Here is a 27,205-nt window from a genome sequence, read left to right as displayed (position 1 = left end):
TTGAGGCCGCCCCGCTCCCCTAGTTGGCTGCCATTGCTGCTGAGGAATTCTTCCTCGGTTTAGGAGGCTCGGCCAGCCATGCCCTTTGTCCCTAGAGGAGACCGCAGCTCACGAGGAAAGACTGTGGAGGAATATCTTTAAAAGGGCTGAGGGACGAAGTGTTTTTTAAGGGGGCTGCGACAGCGCGGCAGCCCCCACTACCGAGGCGGCGCGCACCGCCGAGCCTCGGTAGCTGTCATGGCCGCCATGGGCACGTGACCGCGGCTCGCGCAGGCCTGGTTCTGCCGCTCTAGTTCGGTAGTCACGGCTTGCCGACTCCCTCCCTTTCTCGTTTGAGGGGTCGGACATTGCCTTTCTTCCCTCAGGAGGACTGCTGTACAGACTCCGAGGAATCTGGTAAGTATGTTATGAGGCTGGGCCTGTCGTCTCCCCAGAGTCCCAAGCAGTAGGGCCAAGCCTTTTTACACAGGTTCCATAGACTCCCGGATAAGTGGTCTACAAAGGTCTCCTCCTAGTGCCTTCAAACAAATGAAAGAAAATCCACGTTAGCCCCATGAATCAGTGGTAGTAACAAGCTAGGTTCAATGAATCCCCTTGCCCGCGTCTCCACCAGCAGTCGGGGTGTCTCGTAAGCTGTACGTAGGGGTTTGTTTAGGCACCTCTGTCCGCCTCTCCCGGTTAGATAGTGTCGGCTTTCCACAAAAATGTCTGTTCAGGAGGGGCTCGCTAGGATATGCGCCTGCGCAAGGTCGCGGCGTTCAACTGGACTGGGCACCGGAGGAAGAGGCTGGGTGGTAAACAGGAAGTGGACCTTCGCAGCTCTGGTGGCGGTAGGTGACTCGGGGACCCAGGGTCTCCAGAGTGGGGGACCGTTGTCGGTAATCAGACTTTTCTCGTGGTAGCCGGTTTAGGCGGCAGTCTCGATCCGACTGTTGTGCTGCGTGGATTTAAAGACACCCTTCCTTGTATCTGCAGGTGGGTGTGTCGTCTTTCTACCCCACCCTTCGAATTCTTGAAAACCGGAGTGCGAGTCTCTCCCCGGACAGCTCGGGCAGGGGCAGAGGACACAGTGTTTACCCTCTTCGTTCCTAAAGTAAAAGTGTACAGAACTTAAAACATTTTCAGCCACTAAGTGGGAGGGCGCGCTAAAATAGTATTTGTGAAAAATTTAAACTCAGAATCAAGTGTATTGTGTGCCATAATTTCTAGGAGGCTTGGTTTATATGTACAGAGATGCTGTATTAGTTTACATACGTTATAGAGGAGGTTTAAATGGATGTTGTTTATAGAAGGTTATAAGCCCTTGTTAATTGGGTTGAGTCATAAGTGAACTTACTCAATTTTTCACTGGGTATACAGTGCACTTTCTCTTCCTTAAATATCTGGTGCACTCCAAAGGCGGTTTTGCCATGAATAACTAAATATAGTAAGGGAGATGCATAAAGTAGGTATTTTTTACACTGAGCAGCCCACGCTTTTTTCCCAATAAGAAAAGTTAATGGACGACATTGTATAATGCTTTCAAATTAATTAAATTTCTACTTCTGGAATCTAACTGCCATATTTAAGTCTTCAGCTTTGCCTTCCTGTATTATCTTCACTATTCACACAAGGACTTTTAAGCAAGTGGGACACACTTTTTTTTTTTTTTTACCGGAAAGGTGTGAAACTTAATTTTTTGTAAGTTGGGATTTCATTTAGGTAGTTTTTAAAATGTCTTGGTTTTTAAGAATCGATATTTTTTTTAATTTATTGACGTATAGTTGATTTACAATATTGTGTTAATTTCTTCTGGATAGCAAAGTGACTCAGTTATACGTACACATATTCTTTTTCATTACAGTTTATCACAGGATATTGAACATAGTTCCCTGTGCTGTACAATAGAATCTTGTTGTTTATCCATCCTGTGTACTAGTTAGGCTTCCTTGATGTCTAGTGGTAAAGAATCCTCCTGCCAGTGCAGGAGACACAGAAGACATGGTTTCGATCCATGGGTCCAGAAGATCTTCTCAGAGGAAATGGCACCCCACTCTAGTGTTCTTGCCTGCAAAATCCCTTGGACAGAGGAGCCTGGGGGGCTACAGTCCATAGGGTCACAGAGTTGGACACAGCTGAGCAACTGAGCATGCACACATGCACACATTGATTATTAGTTATTCTGTCAAAAGTATATTTATTATAGAACATATGCTATAACCAGTCAGTTGGCCTCAGCAGTATCACATGGGAAATACAGTTAATTTAAGACCTATTTCTTTCAAGTAAAGTTGGCAGTCTAAATAGGGGTCACCATTTGAACCTGTTTTGGAATTACATTTTCCTGGTCCTATGCCTGTTACATTTTCAGCTGTCCAAACAAAGTCCAGTGCTCTGCTACTCAGAAGTGTAGTCTGGGAACCAGCAGCATCAACTTCTGAGGTCTACCCCAGACTGTTGAATCAGAAGCTGCGTTTTTAACAAGAACTCCCACCCCTTGGCCCAAGGTGATTTCTATACACAGTAAAGTTTAATCATTACTGCTCCAGCATGTTTAACATTGCAGTTACTGTGAGCATATTTCCAAATGCTTTTTTTTTATAGGCCTTACCAAAATAACATAGGCTGCTATAAATAGATAATTGAAACAAGATTGACTGTGGCAGTGAAGTATTTTATATACATATGTCTGTTTTATATATTTTTATATGAAAGTATATATTCTATGGTAATTTTAAATTTTTACTTAAAAATATTTTAGTACTATTTACATTGCTTATTAAATGTTTTAGTTTTCATACATTTCTTTTTTGTCAATAGGAAACATCTGGAGAAAATGACACATTGGTTTCATAGGAACCCATTAAAAGCCACAGCTCCTGTCTCTTTTAACTACTATGGTGTAGTCACTGGCCCTGCTGCTTCAAAAATTTGCAGGTAAGTGTTAGCCAGTCTCCACAAATACTGATTGAGCAACTCTTAGATACAGGGTCCTTTTATAGGGCCATGAACAGTGCAGAAGTATGTAACACACCGTCCCTAACCTTAGACTTCTTGTTGTTTAGTCCTGAAGTCCTGTCTGAGAACTTATAAATGATGTGTGGAGAGTTAAGTCATAGATTATTTAAGCTGGGTCCTAAGTTTTAGATCAGTAAGTGAATCCTGGAGAGGCTAAAGCAATTACAATTAAAGAGTTAAGACGTATGTTACAACAGAACAAGAGACTCTACAAAGTCATGTTTGGATACTGTTAATTGGCCAGACAGTAAACTAATTGAGTTCTGAGCAGGGAGAGATTTCCCTTTGACCTGAAATAGCCTTCAGGTTGTTCAGTAGGAGAGAGGACTTGAACTGGGATTTAAATGAATTGTATGCCTTAGATCAGGGTTGCCAGACAGTGTCCTTTATAGTGGCTCACAGCTTGTTTATATAAATAAAATTTTATTAATTAAAACACAGCTGCCACATCCCCCCCACCCCCCATTTACAGATTGTCTTTGGGTGCCTTCCATCTCTGCAATAAGGTTGCGTATTCCCAAGTGAGACTTTGTGGCCCACAAGATCTAGGGTATTTATCTTCAGGCCATTTACAGAGTTTACTGATCCCTGACTTAGATAGTAAGAAGGGAGAGGAGAAAGTCATTTCTGGTAGGAAAACCTTTGTTCTAGGGAAATGTGAATAGAGCAGTTTCTCTGAGAGATAGATACAAGAGATACAGAGAGATACAAGAGATAAATAACAAAACAGAGAGATTTTGAAGGAGATGTCAACTAGTCAGATTGACTGATTTGCTCTGAAAAGCTGAAAAGAATTCAGTCTATGAGATTCAGAACCTAGATGATCAAGACATTGGTGGTACCATTAAAGGAAAATTAAAAGAATCGCTGCTTTTGGTGAAAAGGAGTAATCAGAGCAGAAGGAAGGAAAGGAGTTAGCAAACTTTTTCTATAAAGGGTTAAATACTGTATATATTTTAGGCTTTGCGAGCTATACACAGTCACAATTGAATTATTCTTATTTTACAGAAATAAGCTGTGGGGCATATAAAAACAAGTCATAAGTTGTAGTTTGTCCACCCCTAATCTTAGACTCCTAGATTGTTGTTCAGTTGCTAAGTTGTGTCCTACTCTTTGTGACCCCATGAACTCTAGCAGGCCAGGCTCCTTTGTCCTCCACTGTCTCGTGGAGTTTGCTCAGATTCATGTCCATTGAGTCGGTAATACTATCTAACCATCTCATCCTCTACTGCCCTCTTCTCCTTTTGCCCTCAATCTTTCCCAGCATCAGGGTCTTTTCCAGTGAGTCAACTCTTCCCATCAGGTGGCGCAAGTGTTGAAGCTTCAGCTTCAGCATCAGTCCTTCCAGTGAATATTCAGGGTTGATTTCCTTTAGGATTGACTGGTTTGCTCTCCTTGAGCTCAAGGGACTCTCATGAGTCTTCCCCAGCACCACAGCACAAAAGCATCAATTCTTTGGTTCTCAGCCTTCTTTATGGTCCAACGCTCATATCCGTTCATGACTGCTGAAAAAACCATAGCTTTGTCTATATGGACCTGCTAGACATTGGTCCCAGCTTAACTGTTTCATCTGTGGCATTAGGCAAGTCTCTTAACTCCTTTGAGTTTAATTCAGTTCAGTTCAGTTGCTCAGTCGTGTCCAACTCTCCGCGACCCCATGAACCACAGCACGCCAGGCCTCCCTGTCCATCACGAACATCCAGAGTTCACCCAAACTCATGTCCACAGAGTTGGTGATGCCATCCAGCCATCTCATTCTCTGTCGTCCCCTTCCCCTCCCGCCCCCAACCTTTCCCAGCATAAGAGTCTTTTCCAGTGAGTCAACTCGTCGCATGAGGTGGCCAAAGTATTGGAGTTTCAGCTTTAGCATCAGTCCTTCCAATGAACACCCAGGATTGATCTCCTTTAGAATGGACTGGTTGGATCTCCTTGCAGTCCAAGGGACTCTCAGGAGTCTTCTCCAACACCACAGTTCAAAAGCATCAATTCTTCGGCTATCAGCTTTCTTCACAGTCCAACTCTCACATCCATACATGACCACGGGAAAAACCATAGCCTTGACTAGACGGACCTTGGTTGGCAAAATAATGTCACTGCTTTTTAATATACTATCTAGGTTGGTCATAACTTTCCTTCCAAGGAGTAAGCGTCTTTTAATTTCATGGCTGCAATCAGCATCCACAGTGATTTTGGAGCCCCAAAAAATAAAGTCTGACACTGTTTCCACTGTTTTTCCATCTATTTCCCATGAAGTGATGGGACCAGATGCCATGATCTCTGTTTTCTGAATGTTGAGCTTCAAGCCAACCTTTACTCATCTATAAAGTTAATAACCTAAATTAGATACTTCTAAGGTACACTTTTCTCAAATTCTGTCATTTTAAAATGAATTTAACTTTACACAATTTGGTTTTCAGGTAATGACTGAATGCCTATTTGGAAATAGCCGGCAAAATATTTGAGCCTAGAATAGGCCTTAAGGATTCAATTGTTTTCATAGTCCAGAATGACTCCCTCCCAGCCTTTAATTGAATAAGACAACAATGACAGATTCGTAAGGTAGCCCATCCCATTTTTGGTCAGCTGCATATAGTTGTTGGTATATACTTTCTTGAATCAGCCTCCTTAGAGTTAGTACCAGTGCACAAACACTCCATCTGGACCATACAGGATAAAGTTTGTGCTGCCTTCTAAATATTACTACTAGGTTACAGTTCTTCTGAATCTTAAAAGTATTTGAAATGTTAGTATTATTTCACTCAACAAAGAATTTTGAGTATGTGCTTTGTCCCAGGCACTTTTACTAAGTTCTGGATATACAGTCCCTCCTCTTGCTGCTTACAATTTAGTCTTTCTTTAGTTATTCACACACAATTGTCTTCAGTCCTTCTCAATGTAATATTATTTCTGGATCCCTCACTAAGCAAGTTGCCTTCTGAAATTGGATGGAGAACTGAAACAGGACCAAGTTAGAGCTGATAATGTAGATCTAGGATTAGATGTAAAGTCGTCCTCGTAGATGAGACCTCAGAAGAATGAAGAGCAGGGAGCCAAAGACTGAACATTGTTGGAAGTGGGACTACAAAGGGGACATGGAAGAAAATACAGGAGTAACTTGTAGAGATAAGAGGAGAATTTGGAAATTTTAGTGTTATTGGAATCAAGGGAGAAAAGAATTTTGGAAAGAAACAATAAGTGTCTGCCACATTTATTGCTGCAGAGAATCAAAGGAGCCAGGAGATGAGGGAGCATTTTTAAAATAACTAGTGGCCTCATTTTTTTTTTTTTTGCATATTTATGTGTGTTGTATTATAGAGTGCAATTTTAAAATACAATTTTGTACTTAAGTACATTTTGACATAATGTCAAATTTTGAAATTTTAAGAGGATATTAAAATTATACACAAAAGTTAAATTTTCATTTTTCAAAAAACTTATTGTGAACTGGTCAGATTAATGTACTCATTCTTAATTCCTTCCTCCCATCTTAAATGCTTGTGTTAGTTTGGTTATTTTAAATTAAAACTTGGTGTGCATTTTTTATTACATAATTGTATTCATGATTTACCCCTTTAGTTGGACTGAGCTTATTTTAGTATAATTTCTAAAACAATCATTACTAGAAATTTCACTTATCTCTAACGTTATTCTTAATTCATTCCTGTATACTTAGAAAGGTCTTAGAGGAGGGTTGTGTACCTGTGTTTAAGCTTTTCCAGTTGAAAGTTTTTAGCCATATTTACATAGATTCATTGTAATATAGCTTACTTTACTGTCTGTTTCTGTCTTGTATAAGTGACCTGAGATCATCTAGAGCACGACTGCTTGAATTGTTCACTGATTTGAGCTGTAATCCAGAAATGATGAAAAATGCAGCAGATTCTTATTTTTCACTTTTACAAGGTTAGTTTATTCAAATAAACTTGTTTTTAAAAAAATCAGCTATGGAGAATTACAAATTTAAGTAGTCTTCTAGGCTATATCCTTTGGTATGCTTGAGTTTCAGAAATGTGAAAATGCAAGGGGGGTGTGTGGTCTTTCTAACATTTTGAAAATTAAATGTGTGTATATTTCATATTATGTTACTTTAGGAGAAGGGGAGAAGGGTTGGCGGTTTCATTCAGATACCTGAAAAAGTCATCTGAAAAATGTTCCAAAGAGAACACTCGATGTTTCTTGTAAAATTTAAAATGTTGTCTTCCTTTTTATAGGTTTCATTAATTCATTGGATGAATCTACCCAAGAAAGCAAGTTACGATACATTCAAAATTTCAAGTGGACTGATACATTACAGGGACAGGTTCCAAGGTGAGCAGCACCAGCAGTACTAAATTGTAACCATTTTTGTAACTGTTTAGATAGTGGTTTAACTCACAGCTTCAGTATTAAAGAAATAAAATATAAATCTGGTCAGCGTTTTTCTTTCTTAGGAAATTAATGAAAAAATGTTGACCTAAACTTCTAATGTAGTCTATTAAGTAAAAGCAAAATTTGTTTCTCCTGGACCACATCTGTTTTTGAGATAATGTTAAATGTTAACTAGAATTGAGAAGCCTTGCTTTTTTTTTTAACACCAAAAATATTTTGTATTGGGGCATAGCTGATTAACAGTGTTAATGGTGGTAACAATGGTGGTGATAGTTTCAGGTGAGCAGCAAAGTGACTCAGCCGTATATATACATGTGTCCATTCTCCCTCAAACCACCTCTCCAGAGTTCCATGTGCCATGTAGTAGGTCTTTGTTGGTTATCCATTTTAACAGCGTTGACTTTTAATAATACACGAAGAATGGTTTGAGAATTTGAAATCCTAGTTCCCTAAATTGGTCTTTGCTTCCATTGAAGCAGAGCTGAGTTTTGGTTTCTCCACTACTTTACTTTTCTGATGGAGAGTTCAGAGGTCTTTGGTCACTCTCCTTTTTTCCTTTCTCCCTAGTTCCACCCCATCTCCATACTTTTTTGACTTGCAGTACTGTGTTTATTTTTCCGTAATTTCAGTGTTTCCACTCTTTTTAAAAACTTCCCCTCAAAACTTTATCAGTTACCTGAGACTGGTTAGATTGTAACAGGAAGCTGATCATAATCATGCTGAATTTTTAACTACCTTTTTTTAAAAAACACCATTGGGTTCTGGGTTTTTTTCCAAAAAATTTTTGTTTTGTATTGGGATATAGCCATTATCAATGTTGTGATAGTTTCATGTGAACAGCGAAGGGACTCAGCCATACATATACATGTATCCATTCCTTCCCCAAACTCACTATTGGGTTCTTTAAATGGTCGTATACCTGTGTCTCAATTTGCTTTAGAGTTACAATTTTATAAAATCAGAAGGGAAGAAAATGGGGATTGCTGCACAGCCAGGGCAGGCATTACAGTGGAAGGAATGTGGAATTTGGATTCATACACATGGAGATGCAACCTCAGAGCTTCTATTATGTGACTATTTGCTTTCTCAGCTATATGTTGAGGTTATAGGTATAGGGCTTCTGTGAGCTACAAAATAGGAAATCTTATGTTAAGAAACTAATGTAATGTCAGACATTGAATAGACATTCAGTAAATGTTCGTTTCCTTTGTTCCTTTGGAATATTGTATGTGGAATTCATAAACTGGGTCGGAAGTTAGGGACCATGAATCCCTTCCAAATTTTAATATTCTGGGATACCAAGGTTTTCTGAGTAAGTTCTCATTTTCTATTTTTCTTTATGTACCCCTTTGTACTTCATTTAAACTTGAAGGAATATTTATCTTAAAAATTTTTTTCTTTAAAAGAATCAAAGCTCTGTCATTAAATTACAGAACTTTGGCAGGTTCTAAATTTCCCATTGGATAAATTTGACACTTTTTCCTACTGTTCTAAATTTTTATTCCTTTTAACAACATTTCTCAGCATAGTTTTATGAGACAGTGAGGAATTAATTAGCTGATAAAGGTCTTAAGTTATAATGTTGACTATTCAGTACACCTGAGATTTTTAAGTTATTTTATCCTTGATTGCTGCTTATTCACTGGAAAGTGTGCTGTGAGTGTATTTGTTCTGAAAAATATCTTTATCACATGTACACACTCTTAACTACTACCTAGACGTGGTGCAGTAGAGATGGAGTGTTCGGGAGCAAGGCAGATTGAAAGAAACAAGGGATGGCGAGAGAGAGCTCTTCATGAGGCTTTTATGTAAATTAACAAAACTGTCCTCTTACTAAAGGTAAAGTTATAACTTTGGTAGGCCTCCTAGGTCACCATTGCTGGAATTACTAGATGTAGTTACAAGACATAATTCATTGGAAAGCTCTCAATACTGAAAAATACAAGTTCTTAAACTGTGCATTAAATTTGTTTTGGCATGAGAAACTATTTTAAGAAGTTTGTTCATAATTGTCATATTTTGATGTTATAACATATCAAACAGGATCACTTTTAAGTCATTTTTGAATTATGTTTTGTAATGAATCTTTTTTTTTAATCTAAAAAGTTTCCATGTCTGTTCCTTTTAAGATGGAGACAACAATTAAATAAAACATACAAAGCAGAGTCACAATTCTAGTTTCTTCCCTTTGGATAATTTTTCTGTATCTTTAGTATTATGTGTGTATATAAGGGTATTACTTCTGGTTATATAAGGGTATTCTGGTTTTTTACTTAATTATTTGAGAGAAATGCAGTAATATATGAAGAATTCTCAGGATCTTAACAGTAGTGAATAAAAATATTATCTTCTTTGTTTCATAAGCTTTTTACCATCTTTGTGTTGTGTTTACCGATAGAATCTGAAGGAAACAAGATGTAAAATATGCTTATCTTTAAGACCTTTTTTTTGTAATATACTGATTGACTTAGCATTCAGAATCTTCTGCAGGTTCACATCTTGGCTTTTCATTCTCTTGTTCCTTGACTTCTCTTTATAAATTGGCAACTTCAATCACGCTAGTTAGGTCACTGCTATCAGAAAAATCTTGATCCTTTCTTGTGCTTTAACAGTGTCATTCCTTCATCTGGGATGTCTTTCTGCTTCCCTTCTAGCCATCCTTCAAGGCACAGTTCAAATTCTGTTTATACTAGTAAGCCTTCAGTCATTCTAGCCTATGATCTTTTCTCTGAAATCTGTTTTCTTAAAATATGGTAGTTGCTCCAGAAGCAACAGGATACTTGTTAAAAATGCAGATTCTGCACACTCCCTAGACTTTTTTTTGTGAGATAAGTTCCAGAAATCTGTCTTTTTAAAGCTATTCAGTGTACAGTCATCTTTGGGAACTACTGTTCTCATGTTTACTGTTACGAAGTACATACTGGACTTTCATGTTTAGTCATTTCTTGAATTTTTATTTTTAATAGAGGATAATTGCTTTACAGTGTTGTCTTGCTTTCTGCTGTCAACACTGAATCCCCCATAAGTATACATATACCCCTTCCCTCTTGAGCTTCTCTCTCACCACGCCCCATAGTCATTTTTTGCTAATTATATGTGTGCTTGTGTCTTATCTCCCCACCAGTATTAAATACAAGGACTCTCTTCATTTTTTCAGCGGGTATTTAGCTCTATGGGTTTGGGTAAGATTTATAGCAGGCTTCATATAGAGATGTCTCAATCATGGATAGTACTTAATGATCATGTTTATAATTCTAGTGCCCAGCAGGATGCTGTTTTTGAATTAATTTCCATGGGATTTAATGTTGCTTTATGGTATACCAAATATGCTTCAAGACTGGCTGGAAAAGAAAAGTAAGTTAAAAGGAGAGGGTTATATGCATATGTACTATCTTTCAAATATTTCAAGCCTCATGATTAAAAAGCCTACTGATTAAAGTACCACTTCTGATAAATGTAAGGTTGCCTCATAATGTTGGTATTTTTAAGTACCAGAATCACAGAGCCCGCTGTTAAAAGCAAAAAGAGTTTTAACAATCTTGTCATGGGTATGGTCTTTCTAACTAAAACCTCAAACTATGAAAAGAGAAGGGTTGCCTATTTGACCACATAAAAGTACCATAAACAAAGTTTAAAAACAAATGACAGATTGGGCCTAAGAAATTGTAGTGCATCTGACAAATTGTTTTTACAATCTGTGCTATTACAAATCAACAGGGAAAAGACCAACAAATCAATTGAAAATAAGCAAAGGACGTAAATAGGCAATTCACCAAAAAAGACAAAGGCTTATAAGTATGTGAAAGGTGTTTTGAAGGATTAAGGGATTGTGAAATAAAATGAGATACGATTTTTACAGTAGTACAGGTGAATGTTAGCAATAGGAAACTGGCAACTACCAACTGTGGTACACCTGAACGTGGGAATAATAATATGCAGCCATTTAAAAATGGGGTTGAATTGTGTGTGCTGATGTAAAATAGTGTCTGAAGTAATTTAGGTGATTAAAATAAGCGTAGAGTGAATACTGTGTATGTATGTGTTTTTCAAGTATGTGCATGTTTTACTTGTATATTGATTTATGCTTGTTTACGTATGAAAGATTATCTGGAAGGAAAAGCAAGAAGCCTTTGTCCAGACCTCTAGACATGAGCTCTTTTTCACTTGTCATCTCTTCTTTTTGGATATTTTTCATGTGCATTTGTTAGTTTTCTAAGTGTTAAATCAGATTTTTTTAAAAGGAAGAAAACAGTGAAAAACACAAATGATTGACTTTTGCAGTTTTATGAGAATATATTAGTTGTTGGTTTTAATACCAGAAGCAGAATTCATCCTGTAGCTAACATCACCTCTCTCCTTCAGCATAACGGAGGATGAAGCGAAAGAAGTCCATCGAAGCTTAAAAATTGCAGCTGGGATTTTTAAACATTTAAAGGTAGCATAATAATAATAGAATATATTCTCAATACTTTAATTGTTGAAATAATTTTTATTTCCTTCTTGGGGTGAAGGAATTATTTAATCATGTAAAAAAAAACTAGTATGTGTTCTGTTTTCCTTACGTTAAGTATTTTGTTGATGAGCGCAGCCAATTAACAGAATATTATCTCCACTTCAGAAAATCATCTGTGACTTTTACAATTAGGTGACGCAGATGGTACTTCACTGCTTGTTTTTCTCTCTTCTGAAAAGATCGGAGAAAGGAAAACAAAAAACTTGATAGTTCTCAGCATTTCTCCTTGCTTTCTGCTGCACTTGCCAGGAGTATTCATGATTCTGCAAAATGGAATTTTCTGAGTATATTCTCTGTATTAGAGTGAAAATGCTAGCAAGGTCAGTCAGTACACACTAATTATATTAAATTTCCTGGAGACGTGATGGGAATAAGGGAAAAGACTAAAATGTTTTCCAACCAGTATTACCCCCACTTCATTCTAATTAAACCAATATTTACTGAAGCCTCCTGGAAGCCAGTATTGCACTTTCTCATGATGAGATAGTTTTATGGTGATGGAAAGAGCTGTGATCCTGAGTCTGCTACAGAATTGAGCTTCTTTGTATCTACCAGTAGTAATGTGAATAAACAGTTCTGGCTCTCATGCAAAAGGGAACTAGGTTTCCATGTCAGTGAAACATTTTCTAAATTGAGAATATGACTTGCATAGCTAAGCGATTTATTATGACCAGATTTTGCTCTTGAATTTCTTATCTTTACAAAAGTTTATAAAAAACTTTAAAAGTTTTAGTGTACAGGAACTTTTATTCTCTGTAAGCTTCATATTGCTCCTTTATACACAATTTTTATTTGTACCTTAAATTTCTTATAAATCCCCAAATCAGGTGTCTCATAACTTCCCTTTTCTTTATCTCTAACAGCTCAGTTAAAATTTGGCGTCTTTGTTGTTTTTTGTTTTTTTTCCCTCTCTCAGGAAAGTCATATCCCAAAGCTCATTACACCTGCAGAAAAGGGGCGGGATTTAGAGGCACGACTCATAGAAGCTTACATCATCCAGTGTCAGGCTGAAGCTCAAGAAGGTATCCTAAATATTGTAAGATTTTTGTTGTTCTTTTTGTTGAATTAGCATTTCACTCTTCCTTTTTAAAAATCAGTTAGCTGGAATTAAGTTTCAGAATTTGGGAAATTTATAGTGAGGAATGACTTTTACTTTTAGCATTTGCCTCCATTTTTTGTTAGCAGGAAAGGACTTAACAGTTTAATGACTCTTAAAAGGATTCTGATTTCATGCATTTCTGGCAGCATAAAATTAAGTCTGTAACTCATCTTTGCCTTACCAACTTTTTTTTCTCTTCCACTGTTTGGCTTACCTTGAAATCTTCACTTTTGAATGGCAGGAAATAAAGAGTTATGTGAAAATAATGAGACTTCATAGGCTTTTGTTGTTTTTTATTTCAAATTCTAGTGCCCTGAAAGTATTTGTTTCCTCTTACATCATGTGATTTTGTAGTAGTGGTTTTCTGTGAGTAGTAAGTAGGTAGTGATTTATGTAAGGAAATGATACCAGAACCAACAAACTCAGTGTTTGGTTTGTTTATGTTTGTGTTTTCTGTAGCTTACCTTTCATGTTAAAACTTTTAACAAAAAACTTAAATGGATTAAAATCCCAATAGATAGAAGACTGTCTTTTCCTTTTATAATTGAACTTAAAGTGAATGCAAGTGAACTTAATCACACAATACACTTCATTGTGTTTTGGTTATAGTAACAATTGCTCGAGCAATTGAGCTGAAACATGCTCCTGGACTAATTGCTGCTCTGGCATATGAAACAGCCAATTTCTATCAGAAAGCTGGTAAGTTTACAGTTCTGTTTTTTAGTCTTTAGGTTTTCACAGTAAGCTGTTGGCTTAGTAGGCAACAAGCAAAACCAAAGGACTTTCAGATTGTTTCATCATTTGCAAAGCTGGAATAATATCTACGTGATTTTATTATTTTATTACTCTTATTTAAAAGAAAATATTTACAGATGTTCACAGTTGATAGGCTCCATAACTTCTCGTGAAAAGGACAGTGCTGTCCTTTTTAACCAGTTATGGCTAATAGTTAAACAATTGTTTTTCTTTTGAAGTGTTTTTGATCTTTATAACAACTTTATATTACTGTCCTTATTTAGACAAGAAACTGAAATCCAGAGAATTAGCATAACTAATTTGTAATTTAACAGCTTGCAGGTGTGAGGCTGGGACTAGTGCTCAGGTCTTCGCCTCAATCTGGTTTTCTTTTCAGTCACTTATTTAGGAAACATGCATATGTTTCTGTTTATGGGATGGTTACCCTTTTAGTTGCTGAGTGTACCTATTTGCAGCCTAGGGAAGAAGAACATGTAACAACATTATTATAGCATGAAAAAGGTGTTATCGCAGGGGTGAAATAAAAACCTAAAGGATCTGGGTATGCTAGAGAAAGCTTTCTAAAGGAAGTTGGTGGTTTAGCCTGATTTTGAAATATAAATAGAAATTCTAGGTTTGCTTGGATGCTTTAGCTTATGGAAAGAGTAGAAAATTCTGTGGTACGTACAGAGATAAGAAAGAGCTTAGTGCATTCTGGAACCCTTAGGCAGATGCTCTTAGCTGAAACAGAATGAGTGGTAGGAGCAAAGGGTAGGAAAGTGTGCATGTGTGAGATTACGGATTGATTCGTAAGCCTGTGTAAGAAGCTTGGCCTTTGTTCAGTAGCTGTTTGGGGCTCCTTAAAAGATAAAACTGATAAACTCCTTAAGAGAAGTAAAAGTGACTTGATTGGGTTTGAATTTAAGAGCCCTGTCATTGCAAGATGAAAATGGGCCTGCTAGTGCAGTAGTAAGGCTGACCATAATCACTTCTTCCTAAGTACTATGGGAGAAATAATGAAAGCTTTGACAAAGACAGCAAACCAGGAAATGGAGAGGAAGAAATATATTTGAGAGGTGTTGGGCAGGAGATATTATCATGCATATTTAATACAAGATGCAGCAGTGGGGGTGGTAAATAAGGGTTAGGAGAGTATCCTTGTTTCTGACTTGGATGTCTAGAGTACTCTTTGTATTGCTGTTTATATAAAATATTTAAAAGAGATACTCTAATGGTATTCATATTTCTCTTGAAGTTCTCAGTCATTTCTATTTTTATCATTATCTCCAACTTAAATTACCTGAATCATCAAATCAAAGAGGTGCCCTGGTATTTAGCCTGTCTTATTGTGTAGTTAAAATGTAGTTATGGGAAAATGAATCACTGTAAATAAAGCAAAGTTTTTAAAATGTAAATGCTTGAGTTTTAGGTGTGAATGGCATTCTGCTTTTAGCATCTGAACACATGAACTAAAAGTCTTCTAGTGAATCAGGGTGAAATTATATTTTGCTTTTTAAAATGTAACTTTAGATCATGCTTTATCCAGTTTGGAGCCTGCATACTCTGCTAAATGGAGAAAATATCTTCACTTGAAAATGTGTTTCTACACAGCTTATGTAAGTATTTTTCACCCAAAACAATGTGAGTTACTGTCTCTTCTGCCCCTTCAGTGCCAATTCTGTCATTTCTCCAGGCTCTTCGTTAGCATTTTACAAATAATGGACAGCTCTCAGTAAATGTTCCCTGACAGTCAGTGCAGCCATTGTGGAGTAAAGTGGGTGGAAGGAGATGATGTAGAGCTGTGTTATAGCAATGGAACTGCTGTTTGATTCAAACTCACTTAAGCAGCAACCTTCTGCAAACTTCATAAGAATTCTCTATAATTTTGTCCTATTCACTGGGAAAGATATTTACTAATTCTAATCTTAAGATTTACCCATGCAATATATCAACCTGGGTTGGTGAAGAATCATTAAAATTTCTGACAGCTTATAATCTGCTTTTAGACACACTGTGTAACACTTGTGCAATCCCTGATTTGATGTAGACATTTGAAGAGTAAATGGCCTACTCTAGGCTGGCAACTTTTTCTTAAAAGCTGGTTAGTCCTTAATCTCAAAGTCCTCCTTCCCTCTCCCCTCTGCATTAACTTAGTAATTTTCCTCCTTTATTCACTCTGCCCTGTTTTATTTTTATTTTTGGCAATGCTATGTGGCATGTGGAATCCTAGTCCCCAGACCAGGGATTGAACCCACGCCCCCTGCATTGGAACAGCAGAGTCTTAATCACTTGACCACCAGGGAAGTTCTGCTCTGCCTTAATTTTAAAAACAGTTTCAGCAAATACTGTTTGCTTTTAGTCCATGGTTAGATGGCTAGATTGGCTCAAGGCTTGATGTAATTCCACTTTTTATACCAACAGAGATGGGGGTTAGCTTACTCAAGGAAAGAAGTGTAAGGGATTGCGTTGATTCTTCCAACAATGGACAAAAGCATTTCTTTATCTGATGCATATAGAAAACAGTGACAGTAGAAAGCATCATTTGAGGAGAGAATGAATAAAAATTTGTGTGTGTGTTTTTTTTAATCAGGCTTATTGTTATCATGGTCAGACTTTGTTGGCTAGTGATAAATGTGGTGAAGCAATCAGGTCGCTCCAAGAAGCAGAAAAATGTAAGTATCCCACCAGAATATTAACTCCCCTTTTAAAAACTAATGTTTTATCAGAAAGAGGAATAGACAGTTAAAAGAGATTTTTGGCTGAGATCATGAAAGGGAATGAGATTAAGTGAAGTATTGAAGAAAGAAAACTTCTAGAACATACCAACCTACCGCTTAACACTATTGTTGGTACTGCTCTTACACTAGGTAAAGAGCATCTCTGATGAATAGCGTTTTTAGTATAAATAATAATTGATTATAATCAAATAACTTTATATCCTTTCACATTCAGTTTATACAAAGGCAGAAGCATTATGCAAAGAATATGGAGAAACCAAAGGACCTGGACCAACAGTCAAACCTTCGGGACACTTGTTCTTTAGGAAACTTGGAAATCTTGTGAAGAACACTCTAGAAAAATGTCAGCGAGAAAATGGATTTATGTGAGTGCAACTCAGTATATGATTTTAGTAATATTGATAATGGTATAGTGTATACAGTCAGCACTCTGTAGTCTGTAGGTTCCACATCAGTGAGTCTACCAACCACTGATGGGAAATATTCAGGGGAAAACAATTCTAGAAAGCCCTCAAAAGCAGAACTGCAATTTGCTGCAGGCCAGCCACTACTTACATAGTATTTACCTGAGTTCGATCCCTGGGTTGGGAAGATCCCCTGGAGAAAAGAAAGGCTACCCACTCCAGTATTCTGGCCTAGAGAATTCCATATAGTCATGGGGTTGCAAAGAGCCGGACATGAGCATTCTTTGGCATTCCCTTTTTTTGGGATTGGAATGAAGACTGCCCTTTTCCAGTCCTGTGGCCACTGCTGAGTTTTCCAAATTTGCTGGCATATTGAGTGCAGCACTTTCACAGCATCATCTTTCAGGATTTGAAATAGCTCAGTTGGAATTCCATCACCTCCACTAGCTTTGTTCATAGTGATGCTCTCTAAGGCTCACTTGAGTTCACATTCCAAGATGTCTGACTCCAGGTGAGTGATCACGCCATCATGATTATCTTGGTCATGAAGATCTTTTTTGTACAGTTCTTCTGTGTATTCTTGCCACCTCTTCTTAATATCTTCTGCTTCTGTTAGGTCCATACCATTTCTGTCCTTTATCGAGCCCATCTTTGCATGAAATGTTCCCTTGATATCTTTAATTTTCACTTTACGTTCTAATAGATATTATAAGAATGTAATACCTAGTAAGTATCTCAACCTAGGGGTGATTTGAAGTTTATAGGAGGATGTGTAGGTTATATGCAAATACTACTTCATTGCACATAACGAACCTGAGCATCTATGGATTTCAGTGATGAGGATCCTGGAACCAATCCACCAAAGATACCAAGGGATGACTATATAATGTTTAAATAGTAATATTGTTTTAATAATACCACAGTTTGTTACCTCTATTCCTATATGTTTCATATCAAGTTGCATTTAAATTGAGCATTGATTTTCCATCTAAATTGTTGATAGAATTCACTTATGTTGGACCTAACTTTATTCTGCTTCTGATAATGACCTATAAAAGCAGAGTTTAAAATACACGTGAATTATTAACTTCAGCCCACTTTTACTGTTCTAACTTTCTCTTAACGTTGCTTCTCTGCCATCCCTCTCCATCTGTTACACACATATTAACATATATCTTCTGTTGACATATTCATCTCCTTCTAGTTTTGGTCATGTGTAAAGAAGGGAAATCAGTTTTCTCTCGGTCCTGTCTAGTTCTGTCAAGCAGTTTCCCATGATTAAATCAGTGCTGTTCAAGCTGTAGATGAGCACCTGTGTAAGCTGGTAGAATTAATTTTGCCCCTGCTTTTGTCTCTTGCATTCTTCCTTTATATTCTAGTTCTGGTCATGCCGTGCTCTTTCACTTCTTGAACATGCCCAGTTTAACTTTCATCACCTCAGAAAGCATCCCTGACCCCCCAAATATGGGTTAATTGCCCCTCTTTTGAGTTTTCATAGCGCTCTACATCCCTTATAGCTTCAGCTACATTGCTCTGTAGTTGACAGGGTTTCTTGACTTTGTTACCTACTCATCTGTAAGCTGCTGCTAAGTCACTTCAGTCGTGTCCGACTCTGTGTGACCCCATAGACGGCAGCCCACCAGGCTCCCCCGTCCCTGGGATTCTCCAGGCAAGAACACTGGAGTGGGTTGCCATTTCCTTCTCCCATCTGTGAGCTATGTGAGACAAATTCTTTTCTGTGTTATTTTCTAGTCATTTTCTTGCATAGACTCTCGGACACAGGTAGACACTCAAATAGTTAAAAAATGAATGAATGAATTGCTGTTTATATTTTTTTGCAGTTACTTTCAAAAAGTTCCAACAGAAGCCCCACAACTGGAACTCAAAGCAAATTATGGTCTCGTAGAACCTGTACCTTTCGAATTTCCTCCTCCAAGTGTGCACTGGACACCGGAAACGTTGGCTGCTTTTGATCTCACCAAAAGACCCAAGGATGACAGTGTATGAGATGGGTTGTTTCCATTCATTCACAAAAGTTTAAGAGAATTCAGACTTCACAGTTTGATGTTGTTCTCTAAATAGATACGTTTGTCTAAACGTTACATTAGCTAATGACAGTGCTTTGTGTAAAATCTTTTGTAGAACTTTCTCAGAGATAAACCTCTAGGCCTCAGTTGTCTTCTGATTTCTTACGTAGTTGACTGATATGTTTTCAACACATTATCTTGCCATTTTACAGTTTGTCAGAGCCTCTTTTAGGAGGAGTGTGGGCAGACAGGTCTTAAAAGGATGCCTCATCCAATGTTTGTAGTGCTATAGCAGTGTCGGTTTTGATTTAGCATAGTGCATGCTATTTGAAGATTTGACCTAATTTCAACATTCTGTGAAATCATCCAGGGACAAAATAAGACTGCTTTTATTCATTTATACCTAAGTATATCTTAGTGTGCTAAATAAAATGGTAGATTAAGTGGAAATGTTGAGGTTTAGCTACCAAAAGACAAGAGGTCTGTGAAGAAAAGGGATAGGAATTACTTTGCAGACATAGCCCCTTCCTTGAATTTTTTTTTTTAATTTTTTAAAAATGGTATTACTGTTTTTGACCACACTGGGTCCTTGTTGGGGTCCACAGACTTCTCTGGTTGTGGTACACAGGGTCAGTAGTTGCATCATGTGGGCTTAGTTGCCCTGAGGTCTGTGGAATCTTAGTTCCTTGACCAGGGATTGAACCTATGTCCCCCTGCATTGGAAGACAGATTCTTAACCACTGAACCACCAGGGAAGTTCCTGGTTTTGTTTTTTATATATAATTTTCTACCCATACTAAAACCATTATTCCTAAAAATAGCAATTTTTGCATCCTGTTCAGCCTTTTAAAATAGTCCTAAGAGGTAGCCTATTAGTGTCACAAGTAATCTTTGAACTTAAGGGTTCCACATTCATAGATTGATCACTCAGTTTCCCTCTCCTCAGGAAGACTAAGAATACTATTAGCTTGATTTTTGCCTGCCTATCCAGGTTTTCATCTTCAGTGAAAATGTTGCTTTCATATTTTGTCTTTAGTTGAATTGGTTGCTATGTAGCTTCTGGCACAGCTTTGGTAGTCTCAGTGATACATTTTAATATATCTCCTTTATATTAGTGTGAAATAGAATAGACCTAGTGTTTGTTTTCCAGATCTTAGTTTATGTACTTACACTGTATTTTTCTTTCTTCCTAGGCTAAACCCAAACCAGAAGAAGTGGTGAAACCTGTGAAAGAACCAGATATCAAACCTCAGAAGGACACTGGGTGCTACATTTCCTAAAATACATTGATCCAGTGTGCACTTTGAATTTCTCTACCAGTAGATAGGATAAACCATGGAACTTCATGTATCTTGCAATGATTTCTCTAAAGCCTATAGATTAATTTAGTACGTTCAGAGGGAATCTTCCTTCAGTTTATTCTTGATTTCTAACACAGTAGAGAAGGCAATGGCAAGCCACTCCAGTACTGTTGCCTAGAAAATCCCATGGATGGAGGAGCCTGGTAGGTTGTAGCCCATGGGGTCACTAAGGGTCGGACACAACTGAGCGACTTCACTTTCACTTTTCACTTTCACACATTGGAGAAGGAAATGGCAGCCCACTCCAGTGTTCTTGCCTGGAGAATCCCAGGGACAGGGGAGCCTGGTGGGCTGCCGTCTATGGAGTCACACAGAGTCGGACACGACTGAAGTGACTTAGCAGTAGCAGCAGCAACACAGTAGAGATGTCTTCTGCTTTGTTTCCAAACTCCTTTTGAATCAGGACAACCTGTGGACAGTTTTTATTGCACCTCTAAAGGGCATATTTGGGGATTGGGTTTTTTCTCCAAACATCTGGGTAGTAGTCAGTTTCAGGTTAAACACTATAGGCCAGAATCATGTGGTTTCAGGTGTGTTTTTCTATCTTCACAAAGAAAAATTTATTTTCCTCCCTCTTAATTGATACCAGAAGAATGACAGGAATCAGTTTTTAATAGATAGTTTTTTTCCCCTCTCCATTATGTCACCTGGTAGCACAGACTTGTTATATTCCATGTCAGTTATCTTTTCTGGTGGGGGAAAAAATTACTTTCAGTTAAGGATCAAAAAATCTTCATACCAAATCACTTACACATGTTGGAGTCTATAACTTACTCATTAGTGTTTATAGGTGTATTAAGACCATCCAAAAACTTAACTCCTCTGCTGGTAACCTTGCACTTCTTTTTAGCCTCAATAAACAAACCTCCAATATTTTTTAAAGTAATTTTTGTAATGAATTTTTTTTATTAGGGGACAGAACTTTGTAACAGCTCTTAGTGTTTCTATGTGAGAAGACAGTGAAATGTTTTTGTAGAAGTCATATATTGCATGATGAAAAGAAGGAACTTGAAACCTAAACAAGATAGGTTGTCCTGAATTATACTGGTAAATCTCTACTTCTTTGTTGCAGAAGTTAGAGTAATGCCTTTGTTACCTGATTTCAGTGTAAGTGGTTTGGTTTTTATACAGTTTTCTAATAACACTTACCCTTATCAGAATTGTAATGCTTTAGAGGTCAAAGGCCATAGCAAAAACTTAGCCAACAGATATGGTATATCTTAAAAACAGCTTATAATATTTGAAATAGTTTAGTATATATATACACAATCCTGGGAAATAGTGGATATTTAATACTTTAATAAGAATCACCCTTGTAGATTTATCTTCCTTTGAGTTTCCTAGGGCGTTAGCTAATTTTTCTATTGTAAATGACAGGTTGGTTCAAATAATAGAAACAGTAGTGTATGTTAAGAGCTTACTTCATGCTAGGCACTGTGCTGAGCACTTACATAGATAAACCTTTGAAGCTACACAGCAGTTCCGTGAGAAGTAAAATCTGCACAAAGTATTGAGATAGGAATAAACATTACATTGGGAAGAATAAATACATTATGCCTATCTGAATCAGTATTGTGTTCCAATAAATGATTATTTAAATCATAGTTTATATTCTTGGGGAAAAAAGCTATATAGAATCAGGATTTTTTTTTAACGTAAGGAAATGCTAATTACTGCTTGCTGTATTACACTTAATATTTGAAACTGCAGTTTCCAGAATAAGTGAGGTAATAACTGGGCAGACATTTAGTTTTATTTTGCTGTTTATAGAAAAAGACACTTTAATTTTACTGTATTTTCTGTGCTTTTCTGCCATTTACTGACAAAACTTTAAACAGTACTGTCAGCCTATTACTCTTGGCCTAAGATGTATTTATTTTAGGAACTAGTGCTTATTTAGCCTACTAAATTTTCACATTGACATTTTTATGGGTCCTACTACTATATATGAAATGAAAACATGTAATAAATGCACAGCGCTTCTGTAAAATGTAGCAAATACTGGTATTAACATTTAATCAATTGGCAACTTCAACATAAGCAGATAGTAAATATTCCGTTGACTCAGCAAACGTGACACTTTGTGACTATCCCATTTTATGTATATATATATACTGTCCTTTGAAAATGCTGTTGGAAATTTGGGGAAGTTAGCAAATGTAACGAAGTTGCATGAACGTCTTAGAGAGATGTAACTATTTGTATTAACTGTTGCATACTTAGTTTAAACCAGATAATGACAGCCAACATCCTTCTAAAGGTGTTAATACACTGAATTATCTTTTTATTTATGAAAATAAAAGTGATTTTACTTATAATTTCATTGGAATTTTTTGTTTTTCAATAAATATTTTTCATGCTTATTAAGCTGGTAACAAGGTTCTTACAATGTAAAATCATAATTCTTTACAGTTATATTTTAAAATGACATGCATTTATATCTGTTGCTTTATGCTACATGAATTCATTAAAATATTCAATGCTCCTTGACCTCTTCAGTTTCTTCTTTGGCTTACTGGTACTTATCTTTTTATTTCAAAGTAAGGTTTCAATCTGCCTGCATATAGTCTTTTTCTTTTTTAATATTTATTTATTTGGTTGCAAAAGACCCTGATGCTGGGAGGGACTGGGGGCAGGAGAAGAAGGGGATGACAGACGATGAAATGGCTGGATGGCATCACTGACTCGATGGACATGAGTTTGGGTAAACTCTGGGAGTTGGTGATGGACAGAGGCCTGGCGTGCTGCGATTCATGGGGTCACAAAGAGTCGGACTCAACTGAACTGAACTGGGTCTTAGTTGAGGTATGCAGGATCCTTGATCCTCATTGTGGCATGAGATATCTTTAGTTGCAGCATGTAAACTCTTAATTGGGGCCTGTGGAGTCAAGTTCCCTGACCGAGGATTGAACCCAGGCACCCTGCATTTGGAGTGTGGAATCTTACCCACCAGACCACCAGGGAAGTCTCCAGCCTGCATGTATCTTATTCACAGTATTAGCCAGCATGCTGCAGTCTTGTGTACTGTGGTGAGCTAAGCTAGGTACCTTATCGCTATACAATATTCTGCAGAGAACTTTTGGAGCTTTGAGGTGGCATTTTCAGTACTATATAAATGTACTCAAAATCATATTCAGAAGTACTGCCTTCTAGAGTAATCATGGTACAGCAAATAAGACATTTTTTACCTCAATATGTGCATAAAAACAAACGTGTCATTTGGTTGAATTTTGTGTCTAAAGACTGAGTTACTTGCTTAGAATTTACATTTTTAAGAAAAACTTTTTGTGGTAAACTAGAGTACATCATGAGGAACGCTGGGCTGGAAGAAGCACAAGCTGGAATCAAGATTGCCGGGAGAAATATCAATAACCTCAGATATGCAGATGACCCTTATGGCAGAAAGTGAAGAGGAAAATCTTGACGAAAGTGAAAGGAGAGTGAAAAGTTTGGCTTGAAGCTCAACATTCAGAAAACGAAGATCATGGCATCTGGTCCCATCACTTCATGGGAAATAGATGGGGAAACAGTGGAAACCGTGTCAGACTTTATATTTTTGGGCTCCAAAATCACTGCAGATGCTGACTGCAGCCAGGAAATTAAAAGATGCTTACTCCTTGGAAGGAAAGTTATGACCAACCTAGATAGTATATTAAAAAGCAGAGACATTACTTTGCCAACCAAGGTCCGTCTAGTCAAGGCTATGGTCTTTCCCGTGGTCATGTATGGATGTGAGAGTTGGACTGTGAAGAAGGCTGATCGCCGAAGAATTGATGCTTTTGAACTGTGGTGTTGGAGAAGACTCTTGAGAGTCCCTTAGACTGCAAGGAGATCCAACCAGTCCATTCTAAAGGAGATCAACCCTGGGTGTTCATTGGAAGGACAGATGCTAAAGCTGAAACTCCAATACTTTGGCCACCTCATGCGACGAGTTGACTCACTGGAAAAGAGTCTGATGCTGGGAGGGACTGGGTGTGGGAGGAGACGGGGACAACAGAGAATGAGATGGCTGGATGGCATCACCGACTCGATGGACATGAGTTTGAATGAACTCCGGGAGTTGGTGATGGACAGGGAGGCCTGGCGTGCTGTGATTCATGGGGTCGCAAAGAGTTGGAAACGACTGAGCGACTGAACTGAACTGAACTGATAGAGATTAAAATAGTTAATCTGGAGGGAGAGCCTACTATGAACAATAGAAGAAAAAACCACATTGGGCTGTGCTTATTCAAAAGGCCAGAGCTATCACGCAAGTCAACATATCTGATGCCTGTGATGCGTTTGAGGTGAGTCTCAAGAGAAAATGTCACCCATTGGCTTGATACTGTCTACAACATCTCTGGTCGTTTGCCTCAAGCTATTCCTCTCAGCTTTCTGGGGCTGGCTGGGCAGGGCCTCAAGTGGCTGGAACTCCCAGGCTGGTTGCCTTCAGAATTTTGGACGAATTTCCTAGATCATCTGCCATGATGTGAGAAAAGTTGACAAATACCCCACTAGGACAGGTGAAATACCCCAATAGGACAGGCATATCAGTAACGTCACTTACCCATGGTGTTTGGGTGCATGTACAGGGTCTAGTACTGAAAGGTTAACGGAAAAATCCTGTCCAGTGATGTTCTGTCAGCATTTCTCAAAGAGGAGCAGTGGTTTGTTTATACTGTTTGTTTATTCATATTTCCTCAGAATTCCTCAGTCTGCCTGCCTGGGGTGAGCCACTGGAGAGGGCCCATGTCCTCAGGTGAAATGGCACAGAGAAGCTGGGAGTGAATACTGCCCTCTGAAGGGAGGCTTCAACTGTCCTGTCCTTTCAAGGCTTGCTCTTCAACCCTGTCGGAAAAAAGGGAAGGGAGCTGGGGTCACCGCAGGCCCCTCTGAACAGGGCTGATAAACTCTCGGTAGTTACCCAATGCCAGTTCTCTTCTGCATTAACCAGATTCATTTGAAAACTTTTTTTTGATTAATGAAAACTGAAAGAACTCTAGGAAATTTAAGGCATTATACCTTCCCAAAGTTAAATGCCAAGATGTAGAAGTATCGTGCTATTTTGTTGCTACAGCTGAGCATGCTGTGTTTCAGTGAAGGAGTTAATTGAAAAGTAATGAGTGTGTAAGTGTAATGAAAAATAAGGTAGCCATTTCAACACCAGGAAATAATTATAAAGCTGTTCTTATTTTTCCAGTCTCATGTAGAAACTTCCCCCACCCATTAAAGTGAACTGACTGTGTGATTCACATATTAAACAAATACTGAGCTCCACCTTGTCAGGTACTGTAGGGGGCAGGAGATAAAGCAGGGAGCACACAGGTAAAACCCCTTCCACCCTGGCTGGAAGGGCGGGCAGAGAAGAAAGGGGAGAGGGAGACAGAAACGAGGTAAGTGAAATACAGATTGCGTTCAGTGTTGGTAAGTAATGAGACAAAACAGAATAAGGTAAGCTGTTGGTGAAGGAAGAGGGCGGGTGCTCTGGAATTCAGATAGGAACTCTGTCAGCCGACCTTTGAGTCAAAGATCTGAAGGAAGTGAGGGAACAAAGTCTCAGAGAAGAGGGACTCGTCCAGAGAACAGCTCGCACGAGGTCCCCGTGGGGGACAGAGGCTGGGTGGTCAGGGAATGGCAGGAAGAGGGCAACAGCCGGAACGAAGCAGGTCAACGGAGGGAAAGTAGAGCAAAATGGGACCAGAAAAGTACTGGGGCCAAATCCACATCTCTGTAGGCCGTCGTAAGGACTTTGGCTTTTACTCTTGGTGAGCCAGGAACCCACTGGAGAGTTACAAGGAGAGAAGTGACACAGTATGATTTTGTATTTAACACTCTGTTTTTGCGTATAGAGAGTAGGAAGCCAATTAGGAGGCACCACAGTGATCCAGGTGAGAGACGATGGCTTAGACGGGGGTTGATGGTGTTAGGAGCCTGGCAATAGTCCAGAGAGTTTCCTGATGGATTTAAGGTGAGGTGTGATTATAGGAGAAGAATCAGAATGCCTCCAATGTTTTAGGTCTGAGGATCTGGAAGAATAGAGTTGCCATTTATTGAAATGGGAAGAACGCCAGAGGAGTAGATGGGAGTGTGGGAGTGGGGGCTGGGAGGAGGGGGTGGTTTCAGGAAGGAGAAGGGCGCGCTGAGAGCATGAGCAGGTTTAGACACAAGGGTCAGGGTGTCTGTTGCCTCCAAGAAGAGACGGCAAGTAGACAGTGGGGCCTGTGCATCTGAGATTCAGGGAGATATAAACTTTGGATATAACTGTGTCTGTAGATAGTGTTTCGGAGAAGGCAATGGCAAGCCACTCCACTACTATTGCCTAGAAAATCCCATGGATGGAAGAGCCCGGTAGGCTGCAGTCCGTGGGGTCGCTAAGCACGACTGAGCAACTTCACTTTCACTTTTCACTTTCACAAATTGGAGAAGGAAATGGCAACCCACTCCAGTGTTCTTGCTTGGAGAATCCCAGGGACTGGGGAGCCTGGTGGGCTTCCATCTATGGGGTCGCAGAGAGTCGGACACGACTGAAGTGACTTAGCAGCAGATAGTGTTTAAAGCCATAGGGCCAAATGAGGAGTAGATAAAAATCAGAATAAGTCTAGTGGCTGAGCCCTGGGGTGCTCCAATAATGAAAGATCGGGAATCCCAAAGGGTGTGTTAATTACACGATACTCATGGGAGCAATCCTTGATAAACTCGATTTTATTTTTTTAAGAAAAAACTAGAGGTTATCATAAGAATTAAAGTATGTTGTAGGAAATATTTGACCCTCTAAAATATCACATCTCGGTGGGGCAGTGGTAAACCATCTGCCTGCCAGTGAAAATACACAGATTCTATCCCTGGGTCGGGAAGATCCCCTGGAGAAGGAAATGGTAACCCATTCCAGTATTCTTGCCTGGGAAATCCCATGGACAGAGGAGCCTGGTGGGCTAAGTACAGTCCATGAGGTTGCAAAGAGTTGGACATAACTTAGTGACTAAA

At 38.5% G+C, this 27,205-nt stretch overlaps 1 protein-coding gene across 5 annotated transcripts; it reads left to right on the top strand.

The window, feature by feature from the left end:
• Positions 1–52: 52 nt before the first annotated feature.
• On the top strand, positions 53–22,732 carry BROX (BRO1 domain and CAAX motif containing). Of its 5 annotated transcripts, none has more exons than XM_055419858.2 (14): positions 53–396; positions 2,351–2,486; positions 2,800–2,916; positions 6,794–6,900; positions 7,209–7,305; positions 10,624–10,719; positions 11,728–11,800; positions 12,795–12,900; positions 13,587–13,676; positions 15,243–15,328; positions 16,303–16,384; positions 16,665–16,815; positions 18,696–18,855; positions 20,075–22,732. In XM_055419858.2, exons 3-14 carry the CDS (start codon positions 2,816–2,818, stop codon positions 20,159–20,161), a joined length of 1,236 nt encoding a protein of 411 aa, XP_055275833.1. In that variant the 5' UTR covers positions 53–396; positions 2,351–2,486; positions 2,800–2,815; the 3' UTR covers positions 20,162–22,732. The 5 variants fall into 5 exon arrangements, with proteins under 5 accessions (XP_055275833.1, XP_055275830.1, XP_055275832.1 ...); XM_055419856.2 differs by lacking the exon at positions 53–396 and adding an exon at positions 835–975; XM_055419855.2 differs by lacking the exon at positions 2,351–2,486.
• Positions 22,733–27,205: the final 4,473 nt, after the last annotated feature.

Source organism: Moschus berezovskii, chromosome 17, assembly GCF_049115385.1.
Source record: "Moschus berezovskii isolate FMDL1 chromosome 17, NW_MosBer_1.0, whole genome shotgun sequence".
Taxonomy (NCBI): Eukaryota; Metazoa; Chordata; class Mammalia; order Artiodactyla; family Moschidae; genus Moschus; species Moschus berezovskii.
The sequence above is the reverse complement of the archived record's forward strand: the minus strand, read 5'-3'. Positions and strand labels throughout refer to the sequence as shown.

Bases quoted from the DNA above. Each gene is read 5' to 3' on its own strand.
- BROX (XM_055419855.2), top strand. From the start codon at position 2,816: ATGACACATTGGTTTCATAGGAACCCATTAAAAGCCACAGCTCCTGTC. The intron at 6,901-7,208 runs GTTAGTTTATTC...TCCTTTTTATAG, and splicing joins TTATTTTTCACTTTTACAAG to GTTTCATTAATTCATTGGAT. The intron at 16,385-16,664 runs GTAAGTATCCCA...TTTCACATTCAG, and splicing joins GCTCCAAGAAGCAGAAAAAT to TTTATACAAAGGCAGAAGCA.